The 13254-nt window shown below is 40.2% G+C and overlaps 1 protein-coding gene across 3 annotated transcripts in view; it reads left to right on the top strand.

Annotated features, from left to right (window-relative positions):
- cica (capicua transcriptional repressor a) overlaps positions 1-13117 on the top strand; it is a 29605-nt gene extending 16488 nt beyond the window's left edge. For 2 of the 3 annotated variants that reach the window (XM_051663634.1, XM_051663635.1), the window contains exons 13-20: positions 462-649; positions 1688-2104; positions 2313-2485; positions 3323-3447; positions 3607-3758; positions 8112-8243; positions 8387-8512; positions 10419-13117. In XM_051663634.1, coding sequence (XP_051519594.1) covers positions 462-649; positions 1688-2104; positions 2313-2485; positions 3323-3447; positions 3607-3758; positions 8112-8243; positions 8387-8512; positions 10419-10696 — 1591 coding nt within the window. In that variant the 3' untranslated portion in view covers positions 10697-13117. Of the gene's footprint in view, positions 1-461; positions 650-1687; positions 2105-2312; positions 2486-3322; positions 3448-3606; positions 3759-7572; positions 7635-8111; positions 8244-8386; positions 8513-10418 lie in introns of those variants that run through there. The other variant, XM_051663636.1, reaches the window with a different exon arrangement.
- Positions 13118-13254: the final 137 nt, after the last annotated feature.

Below are 13254 nucleotides of genomic sequence, written 5' to 3'. Positions count from 1 at the left end.
CATCTTAGTATTGAAACTCAAGCTTACCTTCTGGTGATTGTGATTTACTAAGTAAGACATGTTCCTGGATCCACATCTTCTGTTGGTTCCGGAACAATATTCCAATCCTTATTCCTAACCCTAACCATTAAGGTGACTGGTTTTGCCAAGTAGCACATGTTCCTTGATCAGCATCCTTCTTGGTCCTGAAACAACACTCCTATCAACCAGTCAGATTTTAGGGTAAGGTTTAGGGTTAAAATTTGGGTTAGTTTAAGGGCTAGGGTTAGAGGATTGTACATCATTCTTATTAATGTGTCATTCCCCTCTCAGGTTAGGGGTAGGTTATGGTTAATGTTGGGGTTGGGATAGGAAGTTTAGGGTTATGACTTCTTGACAGGAATGTTGTTCTAGGACCAAAAAAAGATGTAAAATCACAGTGACCCATACCTATCTTCCTGCTTTTTTTTTTTTTCTCTCAGGATCTCGTATGTCCAGTCAACTCCTGGAGTTCCTGCTCCTTTGCCATTGGCTTCAACACCTGCAGTCTCTTCTACTCAGCAGGCCCTGTCACCAGCAGCTCCATCATTTCTGCATTCTCCAATGACAACTCTTGGATTTACTGCAATTGCTCCAGCTGGTCAATCCTTGATGCAACCTACTGTTGCAAGTAAGTATAATGACTGACAATCTTTTAAATCAGAGGTTTTCAAACTGTGGTTCAAGGACCTCCAGGGTTGCGCAAGGCGGCACTAGGAGGGGTCGGCGGAAAAATTTAGAGCAAAAAAATACAAAGTATATTTAACTAATTAAAAAACAAATTTACATAGAATTTTGTGAAACAAAAATGTTTTTTTTTTTTTTTCATTTATAAGCTCATGTTTTCATCTCTCCTTCCTTGTAACATACTGTATACAATATGTTCAAGAATAGTAAGCTGCTACTGTATATGTGTTATGTCTTTCAAGGGAATTTTTCATTGCCACCGTCATCTTTAGCTTGCTCACTGGTTATATGGCACTGTTTTCTGTAAAGTTGTTTTGGAAAGATATTTATTTTTAAAAGTTCCATATGAATAGATTTAAGTTAATGTTTCATTACTATTCTAATATTGAGTAGAAAAAATATTTGGAGGAATAAGATATGCTGTTACCTTGTTACAGTAAATATTTTACTGTAACAAGGATCAGAATCAAAATGAGCTTTATTGCCAAGTATGCTTACACACACAAGGAATTTGTCTTGGTGACAGAAGCTTCCAATGCAAAGATAATATAACATTGAGACAGATAATAAAAATAAAATATAATATTCCACAATAGGACAGAATAACACATGTACAAATATGCTATATACAGATATGCAGTTATGTGCAAGGGAATATAATATTTTATAAAAATATAAACATTCATGAATGAGATATTGCATTATAATTTAATACAAATAAAAGTCAATTATTATATTTTGGAAACGACTTACTATTTTTATACACTGAAAATAAATATGTCTGTATACATGAAAATTTACACTTGAGTCTATATTATAGCAAGCGGGCCCCTTGCAAGCTAATCATTATATTTAGGGGTCCATGGCATTAAAAGGTTTGAAAACCCCTGGTTTAAACCACCAACACTATGATCTCTGTTTATATTACATGCTGAAGACTGTGTATCTATCAGAGGTACCAATATAAAAGATTCTCCGATAGGTCAACCACCACTTTTGCCTCCATGCCTGCACCCAAGTGGTTTGACGCATTCTGCACCAGCATCGACAGCCACCCGTCAACTTGTGACTGCTATTTACCCCAGTGTGAGTTTAGCTGGAGGAGTTGTGTCGGTGACAGCTGCACCACAAAACACGGCAAGTACCGCATCAATCCCAGTGTCATCCACATCACCTCAAGCAAAGACCTCCTCAACCATGACTGCGCAGCTGCACAAGCAGGCAGATGTGCAGCTGCAGTCTCAGGTGAACATGCAGTCAGAGAGCGAACGAGGACCAGAATCGAGAAAAGAGATGGGGACACAGAGAGAACAGCCAATGTCAAATGATGGACATCAGACACCACCTAGTGGTGTGGAGGTGTCGGTGCAGTCTACAAGTACATCACACACACACACAGGTAAATATAACTTTAATAGATGCAGCAGTAACTTGTGTACAAATTGAAGAAGAAAAAAAAAGGATTTGTACTTGATGCTACAATAGGGAAATGTTTGTCCATGTCAAAGTCTTTAACGACCGTTCTCATTTAAACATTTGTGTGATAGAACAGCAAGTTCTTGCAGTCCCTCAAAAGGTCCAAAGTGGCATTAAAAATGTTCCCACAGGTCAGCATTGTGAAGGGAATGATGATGGAAAGAAAGGGAGCGAAATGGAGAGAGAATACGAGAGAGATGTTGGAGGGGGCTCATCTCAAACAGAAAGAGCTGAGAGAGTGAGAGTGATAGAAGGGGAGATACAGGGTCAAGATGCTGAGACCAACATCAAACATAGTCGAGAGGTGAGACATGTTTTTTTTCCCTCAAAGAATCAATTCACCTTTGCTAAATTAGCTCAATATTCTCTGGACACATCTTTGAAGTAGAGGGGGGAAAAATATTGAAATGTTAAAGTCTTGTGATATTTTTCCTTGTGATATTTTATCGATATTTGCACGCCAAATATCGATATTATTATTTACATGGTGGTGGGAAAATGTTTTCTCTTTGCCAAATCGATCTAGGAATTCAACAACAGTCCCTTAGAAGGTGCAATTATCATGCTTTACACATAATCACCCTCGCAGTAGTAACATTAACTGAGGTACTTTGACAAAAATGTAAGTATCATATAAAATAGGCTAACCTTTTAGGTGAAATCAATTATATTTTTGTGGATTAAAACTGTGTTGTAATAAAGTGTTTAGGCTACTATTGTATTCATAAATACTATAATATATTTTCGAAAGACTAGCTACATTGACCTAACCACAGAAATAGGGAGCCATTATGGTCTTATATGCTTATGGCTTTGCATTGTACATAGATATTATGAAATAAACTGCCCTTGTTTTGTAAACTGGCACTTTTATATTAATTTATTAATTAGTTATATTAACTGGATTCAACAATGCATTTGGTGATTTGAAAACCGAAATATCACAATATATCGTAGTTTTGAATCGCAATACACAAAAAAGAAAAAAGAAATGCAATAATATCATATCGTGACCTAAATATTGATATAATATCGTATCACCAGTTACCTTGTGATTCCCACCCCTACTTTGAAGCGAAACTTCATTCAGCAATTACAGATCCCCACATTATCACTCTTTCTGTAATTAATTCTGTTTCAGGCAGGACGGAGGGATGCCTCTGTTTTGGACCCCCCACCACCTTCTTTGCAGACTGACACCCCTTCAGCTAAAAAGACCAAGTTCCGCCCACCGCCACTTAAAAGCACCACAGATGCTGGCGACAAGTGAGTGGCACTGCCCTGCATGAATCGGAAGCCATTATCACATATTCTTTTACATATATGCCAAAATGGTGGTCTTTATTTTAGTCTTTGCAAGTCATGTTTTAATGCATTCATCTACTGCTGTTGTCTGCTTTCATCATTACTTCCTTTCTTTCTCAGGGTGCTATCTGGATACTCTTTTGAAGAGCGTCTTGCAGAGCTGCCAGAGTTCAAGCCAGAGGATGTGCTTCCTTCTCCAAATTTACAGAGTCTTGCAACTTCCCCTAGAGCCATACTAGGCAGCTACCGCAAGAAGAGGAGGAACTCCATAGGTGAGAGCGTAAGAATATGAGAGAGTGTGAGAATGAAAAAATATATATATACACTCAGTGAGCACTTTATTAGGAACACCTGTACACCTACATATTCATGTGATTATCTAATCAGCCAATCATGTGGCAGCAGTGCAGTGCATAAAATCAGGCAGATATGGGTCAGGAGCTTTTGTTAAATAGCACCTGTTATGGTTTTTTAAATATTACCTTTCATGTAGTGTGTTATACAGCTGTTTGTGAATGTAAAAAAGTCTGCAAAGTTTCAAAAATCAAAGTGCACGACAAATGGAGTTATTGACACTCAAAAGAAAGAACTGATTCTGAACACTTGAAACGAGTCATTAGTAATTCCAGACTTACTTCCTGTACTAACCTACGTAATTTGGTAACAAAAAACCCGCCTCTGGTCTGTTTACTGTTTAGCCTGTTAGCTGTTAGCCTCTGCTAACTGGCTAACTCACGATGTTGTCAAACTACATATAAACTTACCACAGAGAAACGTCCTGTTCTCGTCGTGCTTGCGATGGTGGTTCGGGTTGATATTCCGATGTATCACTATCGGAGTCGGGCTCAAATTGGTAAGGTAAAACAGACATTTTTTCAGACGGAGCTGAAACTTGGATATGGTAGTGGGCACCAATCACAACAGACTGGGACATCTGACCAATCAGAGCAGAGTAGGCTCTCTGAAAGGAGGAGTTTAGAATGAATCCTTTAGAACGGTTCATTGAAGGAGTGGTTTTTGACACTGGGAAAAAAGGGTAATGCCGCAATTTAAATTATGAGCAAATTTAAGTGTTTTTTGACCTTGGATACATGTAAATCTATTGTATGAGACCTTTAAAACAAAATTAGGCACATTTAAAAATCATAATAGGTGCACTTTAATATTCACATCAACCTTTAGGATGGGCAAAAAATGTGATCTCAGTGATTTCGACTGTGGCATGATTGTTGGTGCCAGACGGGCTGGTTTGAGTATTTCTGTAACTGCTGATCTCCTGGGATTTTCACACACAACAGTCTCTAGAGTTTGCTCAGTATGGTGCCAAAAACAAAAAAACATCCAGTGAGTGGCAGTTCTGTGGACGGAAACACCTTGTTGATGAGAGAGGTCAATGGAGAATGGCCAGACTGGTTCGAGCTGAGAGAAAGGCTACGGTAACTCAGAAAATACCTCTGTGCAATTGTAGTGAGCAGAATAGCATCTCAGAATGCACAACACGTCGAATCTTGTGGCGGATGGGCTACAACAGCAGAAGACCATGTTGGGCACTTTATTAGGGCCATAGTGTTCCTAATAGTGCTCGGTGAGTGTATTTTGAACTTTGGTGCATAGCTCATGCATATTCCTGTAATGAAAATAAATTATATTTCAAATCATTCAGCTTTGTTGAGTGGAGGTGTGCTGTTACTTTTCTACACAATCAGACAACTTTTGGAACAAAGACAAAAAATCGGCTAACCAATTACATGTCAAAGGACCATCAGCTTACACCATGCGAGCCAACTGGCTTAACATGGCTAACTGATTTTATGTCAAAGGACCAATCAGCTTACACCATGCAAGCCAATTGTCTTAACATGTCACATGTGAGTGAGCCGATTGGCTAATAGATAACAAGTTCATTCACCTATCAGCTTGAGCCACATAGAGTTGCATGACTGAACTCAGTGCCTCTTTGCTTGACATCATGGGAAAATCAAAAGAAATCAGCCAAGACCTCAGAAAACTTTTTTGGTTCATCCTTGGGAGCAATTTTCAAAAATGCCTGAAGGTACCATGTTCATCTGTACAAACAATAGTACACAAGTATAAACACCATGGGACCATGCAGCCATCATACCGCTCAGGAAGGAGACGCATTCTGTCTCCTAGAGATGAATGTAGTTTGGTCTTACTTTGTGGAGAAATGTTCTCTGGTCTAATGAAACGGAAATTTAACTGTTTGGCCATAATGACCATCGTTATGTTTGGAGGAAAAAGGGTGAGGCTTGCAAGCCGAAGAACACCATCCCAACCGTGAAGCTTGGGGGTGGGCAGCATCATGTTGTGGGGGTGCTTTGCTGCAGGAGAGACTGGTGCACTTCACAAAATAGATGGCATCATGAGAAAGGAAAATGATGTGGATATATTGAAGCAACATCTCAAGACATCAGCCAGGAAGTTAAAGCTTGGTCGCAAATGGGTCTTCCAAATGGACAATGACCCTAAGCATACCTCCAAAGTTGTGGCAAAATGGCTTAAGGACATCAAAGTCAAGGTGTTGGAGTGGCCATCACAAAGCCCTGACCTCAATCCAATGGTGAATGGTGCTGAAATGTGACTGTATAGTGCTGCTCATCAGTGTAACTTCATTATATTTGTGTGTAAATTTATAAACATTTGTAATTTAACTAGCTGGAAATGTTTATACACATTTAACCTAATTAATTACACATATTACATATAACATATATTATTGCATATAGTTTTGCAATAATTTTGTGCAGAACGTTCTATTTATTTAACACAATCACTGCTTCATTCATCAGGTGTGCATTTTTAATATTTCGTTTTCACAAATAGCTCTGTTGGTCGAGATGAAAGTTTCCAGGATCAGTGAAGACAGTGGAGGCCCTGTGTATGGTCCTGCCAATGACAAGCATTAATTGACTATAAAGAGGTTCACCGTTATTTCGGGGTGCAAAATAAGGATATGCGTGGAAGCTGCGCTTTTATCATTCTCAAAATGTGGCCCCCTCTCAAATTCCAAATGCCCCCCACATATTTGACCCTGGTGCCGACTCAACGTAAACGTATACCGTGCGCCGTCAGCACACTTAAGCGTTACAAAACGTCGCTTCTTTCAGTTCAGCCTTTTAAATGCACCACAGTTAAAAATATTAACTTACTAGTTGGTTGTTGGATGACTAACTAGAACATCCTGTCCCATTTGTAGGATGTGTAACTTTATATGGCTTCTGTCAGAATGTTTTCCATCTGTCGTCTTCAGTCAGTTATTCAAATGCTCCCACACAGCTGATTTTAAGTGGCTTTTCGGTGGACACGAGTCTGGCAGATCGAATTCCTCTGTCATTTTTTGGAGTTTGTTTGTAAGCCCCAATTACATTTGAATTGAAAGTTCACCTTCAGCCCGCGACACCTGGCCAAGCCCCATGCGGCCACCGTCTGTAACCATAGTAACAGCTGCTCTAACCACCCAAGTGTCAGTGGCTACGTTTACATGTACAACAATACTCTGATTATTGCAATAATCAGAGTATAAGGAATAATCAGATTAAGATGTTTACAGGATATGGGCAAACCTCTTCAATCCCGTTTACATGCTATTTGCCAATACTCTGATTATTCGCTGAGAAATGTGGTTTTAATGCTTTTTTATAATGTATCTTTAAATACAGCTTGGCATAAGGAAAATAGTCAGTTTGTGAGTCTTTTTGAATGATTTATTAAAAGAACTGGTTCATAAGAGTAATTTTCGACTACACTGGATTCGCTGTCTCTTTTAATGCACTAAAAAGAATCGATTCGTAAGATTTATTTGTTTGCCGGATTACACTGGTTGGTCTTTCTGTTTTGATTCACTAAAAAGAATCGGTTCATAACAGTCATTTGTTTGTGAATTCGGAATACACGCGCTGGATGTTGTTGTGTTCCGCCCGCGAGGACAATCTCATTTGAAATACGTACTTGCCATTTTTGGGGGGTATACGGTCTTTTTATCTCACCAACATTCAATTCAGACTGCAAGACATTGAGACATTCACAACTCTGGAAAATATGTTTTCTTTTGCCGTGGGGCTGTAGATTCTGCAGTTGGGGAGCACCACTGCTGGAAAACAAGAAACTGTTTCGCATGAAGGCGAGAAGTAAGTGCAGCTTCTGTTTCGTGATGTTTTTGAACCTGTGCTTGAGCGTAACATCATCCGTCTGCAGCACTGGCACAGGCGCACTTTGGTCAGAGTGCAAGAAATGTGATTAAAGCGTTTGCATGCCTGTATAAAGCAATTAAAATAGGAGTACTCCACATAACTTACTGCGACTATTATTACTTTGATTATTAGCATAATCGCAATATTCTGTTTACATGAACAACAGTTTGTCGTTTGTCGCAGTATTGCCTTAATCGCATTGTAATTTCATTATGAGGGCGCATGTAAACGTAGCCAGTAAGTCCAAGACAACATACAGGAAAAAGTGCACCTTTAAACTGCTCAGAACACTTTAGCAACACCCAAACATTGTGGCAACGAGTTTTGCACAGGCAAGCACCACTCGCATTTTCTTCACAAAATGTAAAAATCTACTTTTATTTGTTGCCTCACTTTGCTCCTTTCCTTTCCTAGATCTAGATTCTGCTGATGACCCCAGTTCCCCAAGGAGAAAGAGTCATCGCCTGTCCAGCTGCAGCTCTGAACCCAACACGCCCAAGAGTGCTGCCAAGTGTGAAGGAGACATCTTCACCTTTGACAGGACTGGTGTGTATAACACATACACCTACATGCTGTCCCAAATGATTCAAAACAACACGCTTGTTTTCAACAGTTCATTAACCCATGCATAAAAACATTGTGCTCTGTATCTCATTCTTTTTTCTCTCATCTTCCCTTGTGAATATCAGTTGGAGAGACAGAGCACATTTTGGAGGATTTGGACCGCGTACCACCCTCCTCTCTGCGTCGGATGCTGGACCAACGGCGAACGCTTGTCATGCAGCTCTTCCAGGAGCACGGCTTCTTCCCCTCAGGTAACAAGCAGTTAGCGTTCTCCCAGTATTGCATGGAAAAGTCACATCGACATAGTAGCTTATTGTGGTCAAGAACCACCCACTTAGACTGGAAGGGACTTAATTTCTGACATGTAGTGTTTTTTATGTGACGTTTAGAGGCATTTAAACCTGAAATCAATGATAACCACAATAAAAGAACAGCAAGCAACAAAGTGGTAACTCATTTAAATAATGGCACTGCAGTCTGAGTTTTTTCTCTCTTTTTGAGGATCTAGCAGAGCTGCCCATTTTCACAGTGGTCCAATTCAGATAATGTGTCAGAGGCAGCAAAATCAATGTTTGGCATATTTTATTTTTTAAATACATAGTGATATGGACATTTAATGTTAGGTTACATATTACAACAACAACAAAAGCAGCGGAAGGCCAAAGAAAGAGCGGGAGAAAAAATTTATAAAATGACGTGGGTGTGACTAAATAGTACAAGGGAATGGGATATTGATTCATTATATACTGTAAAGTGTAAACAGTGTGTTGTGTGAGTGTTGGCTGAGGAAGCTATGGAGGTTTAGTCATAGTTCAAGACAGCAGTGGCAGGAAATCAGTCTCCGGATTGATTTTTAACTGTTTGACAAAGCTGTTTACTTGCTATAATGCTTGGATTTTCTGGTAGCATTGTTGAAGCTTATATTGGTTGTCATGCTTTAATGAATCGAACACTACTCATGTTTACGAATCACAATGTGTTTGAAAGGCATTTTCTGGTGAAGTTGCTGTAACATATTTACTAATATTTATGACTTCTGAGTGTTTTATAACATTGCTGCAGTTTCAAGATACCCTGAAGGCCTAGGTATACTGGATTCAGGATCGGATCGCGCTCGGCCGACCGTGTTCCCTAAACGCCAAAGTATAGTTTGGGTGTCTGCATTGTAGATCGCTCTGCACACAGTATGTGTGATGCAAATTGCGTCATCAGCACAACCGCGTGGCTTGACCGCACAGCCTAGATTTTCTTGACCCGCACACGCGGTCCTCGGCGTCTGCTATTGACTGTACTAAAAGAGTATCATAAAGAAGTTGTAGTGGGTATGCGTCAAACACTTTCGTATTCGCTCACGGTCAGAAGAGTATACTCACAAAGGCAATGCGGTCGACCAGGCGCGAGCCGATCCGGAACGCTCAAAAATGAAGTATACTGTACCTGAACCTTATGTATACTCTTCTGACCACGAGCAAACGTGTGCAACGCATACCCACTACAGCTGCTTTGTGATACTCTTTTAGTACAGCCAATGGCTGGCGCATGCGCTGACAATGCTCACAGATGAGGACTGCGCCTGCGGGTCGATAAATCTGGGTTGCGCGCAGTCAGGCCACGTGGACTGTGCTGATGACGAAATTTGCGTCAGGCATACTGTGTGTGGAACGATCAGCATGCGGACAACCTGAAGGCCAAAGTACACTTCGGGTCTCTGCGTTGCGGATCGCTCTGTGCACAGTATGTGTGACGCAAATTGCGTCATCAGAACAGTTGCACACTTGACCGCGTGCGACCCAGATTTTATCGACCCGCGAGAAATCTACACTTTGTGTAACTACATTTTCTCCAGCTCTGGAGTTGAATATTTTTAATGATCACAGGCAAAGCAAGTAACCTCAAACCATAAGATAAGAGCAGTGCTGAAACACAACTCGCGTAAAATGTTCCTCCGCAAGTTGCGTGCAATTCAAGATTTCAACAACAGATGCTGCTAGAGAGCACAAAGTTAAATAGTTCAGCTTAGTAGTTTAGCTAATTACTTTTGAGAACAGGGGACTCACGTAATATGAGATATTTATCAGCATTTTTCAGTAGGAATTGATATGTCTTCATTCTGTCGAATAAAACTAAATTAAACATCAATGTCTTTCTCTGTTTTAGCACAAGCCACAGCTGCCTTCCAAGCTCGCTACTCCGATACTTTTCCCAGCAAGGTTTGCCTGCAGCTGAAGATCCGCGAGGTAAGACAGAAGATCATGCAGACAGCCGGCAGTTCAGAAATTGCAGGGTCAGGAGGTTTGGCTAGTGGCTCTGACTCCGCTTCCACTCCTGGACCATCCAATCCAGCACCCAGGGAGAATTCAGAGTCAGACGAGAGAGGGAGGGGCACGGAAGAGCCACCAAAGAAAGATGTGGGCGATCCGCAAGAACTGAGATGAAGAATGATAGAGAGGACGGACAGAGCGGAAGGATGAAAGATGAATGTATGGATGAATTATAGAAATGTGTAAAACCATTTCCACTGACGATATACAGCACTTCATTTCTGTTCGAACTGATTTTGTTGCCATTGGCTTTTGTTGTTGTATGCAGTTACATGCACACACACACACACACACACACACACTCACAAACACGTTAATTCGTGTTATGCAGTTACATTAAAGCGTCACTTTCACACATTAACGACTTGCACAAGAAACTATACATAGCGTCTGAGGTCGCACTCATTTGCATATGCCATTCGTTTTAGGCAGTCATTGGTCCACCTCTGTGTTAGGGCGTGGCTACACTTTCTTTCTGAATTTAAGAGCCCTTCAAATGCTGCACCACAGGCAGCACCAAACCAGCCTGTCTGCACATGCTCAGTAAGCCCCAGCTCGGCAAAACTTTAGCCAAGCGGGGCTAGCACAGATTTTTATTGAAAGGACTGGATGTTTTAATGAGTAGAGTTGAAATTGGATTGTGTAAGGTACCGGTAACTTTCAATCCAAAATGGGTGGGGGTGGGAGGGGGGAACAAATGCGCTTGCACTTTCATTTGTGAGAGACTGAGAAGGAAAGCAATAGTCGGGGAGGAGCAGGGTCTTCGTGCAAATGTTACATGCATTGGCTGTTACTGTTCTTCAGCATGGGCTGGAAATTCAAAACAGGTTTTTCCCAGAAGCAACAAACTCAAGACTTGTACTCACGTAGACCAGTGGAGCAGAAAACGGAGGCTATGGCAACCGACAACAACGCAGCACATTCAAACCGAAAGAGGAAAACATTGTAATAAAACAACAACCTCAGAAGAAACATACAAAAGAAGATGTAAACGAATAGAGACACTACCCCTCTTTGAATCAATTTGTAGTTATGCTTTGTCGTTTTGTTGTGGTGTCGTAATGGTGGAACTGACTGATATATATTTTTTGTATTAGCTTGCGCCTCTCTTCTTACTCTAGTAATACGTTCAGCATGGACTAATCCAGCTATCTAAGTGTTGGAGAAATTACGTCAAGAAAAAAAAAAGACTCTGTTATAGCCTCTTAGCTGAAGCTCTTCTTCTCTGGGTGCCGATTTAGGCTTTTCCCCTTACACTGTATATAACCTTGATGGCTGGGGAGGGGGGAGTGGGTGGGCATGAGGCGATCTCTGTGTTCTTTTTCTTGTTTCTTACTTTCCTTTTTATATTTCAATCAGGTGTTTGCACAATATGTGGTCCTAGACCATGGTTTAAATCAGGAAAGTATTTGTTTTTAGATATTTAAAAACTAACCAACGACTTTGTTCCATTTTGTTCGATTCTCCCTTCTATATCCCTAAACAAAACCCCATTATTCTTTCATCTCCTTAAGACTTTTAACCGAAGTGTTGATGGAAAGCGCCACTATCTAAGCGCTGGTCTGGAGTCAGAGTAAGCTTTGTATTCTTGGTTGATTTCGATTCAGGCTTACACAAGGGAAAGCTGACCCGAGACCAGCACTGGGGCGGCATTTCTCAGGATCTCCTCTTTCTAAATCTGCCTCTTCTTTCATTGGTGCAATAGGACATGTGGGTGGGAATGTTATTTGAAGTAGATGAGTAACCTGTTAGTGCCATAGATTTTCACTGTACAAGCTGTAATAAAATGATATATATATTGAAAGAGAGAGGAAAATAAGAATTATAATAACATTCAGGAGTGAGAATTGATGGAGAAATCCAACCTGAACAAACTAAAAAAAAAAAAAAAAATGAAAAATGAAAAGAAAAATGAAAAGAAAAATTTTAACCTAGCACTTTTTTGCGTCTGGTGTTGCTGAAAGAGAAGGAGTGATAAGTATAAAAATGCTACTCAGTCTTCACTTGAATGTGTGACAATATAAATGTATAAACATACGTATAAATTTCTATATGTTCATGATATACAGATGTCTGTGTGTGTGCGAGCGTACGTGCTTATACATTTACATGCACCTTAACAAATCGAACTGGTTCCCAAGAAAATACTTATTAAAATCCATATTTTCTTCCCCCTGAAAAGCAGCGGCACTACATTAGAAGACTGTTAGCATATGCCTGTAAACTCTTGGCTACTGAGAAGACGCGAGGAGGTTAGGCATATGTAACCATTCAGCTCAATTCTTAACTTGATTTTTGCGCCGCTTTCTCTTATCTTCCCCGGCAACAGACAGATGCTTACACACGCACACACATACACACCTGCACATGTATGCGTGTACACCTTTTGATTGTGTATCCAATAAATTGTCTGTATTTTGGAGGAGTTTAAGAATGAGAAAGGTGAGTGTAAACTCATCAAGAGGCGTGTTGACCATGTGCAATATTTCTAAACAAGAGATTATTGAAAAAAATTAAAGACCTAACACAACCCTTGATTGTGTCATAGTTTGTTTTGTGACTACTGTGCAAAAGTTTTAGGCACTTGTGAAAAATGTTGCATAGTTAGGATGTCTTCAAAAAGAATGGCATAAATAGTTTTCATTTATCACTTAATGTCAAACAAAGTCCAG

Source organism: Myxocyprinus asiaticus, chromosome 30, assembly GCF_019703515.2.
Source record: "Myxocyprinus asiaticus isolate MX2 ecotype Aquarium Trade chromosome 30, UBuf_Myxa_2, whole genome shotgun sequence".
Classification (NCBI taxonomy): Eukaryota; Metazoa; Chordata; class Actinopteri; order Cypriniformes; family Catostomidae; genus Myxocyprinus; species Myxocyprinus asiaticus.
Note: the sequence above shows the minus strand (reverse complement) of the source record. Positions and strands in the feature narration are given on the sequence as shown.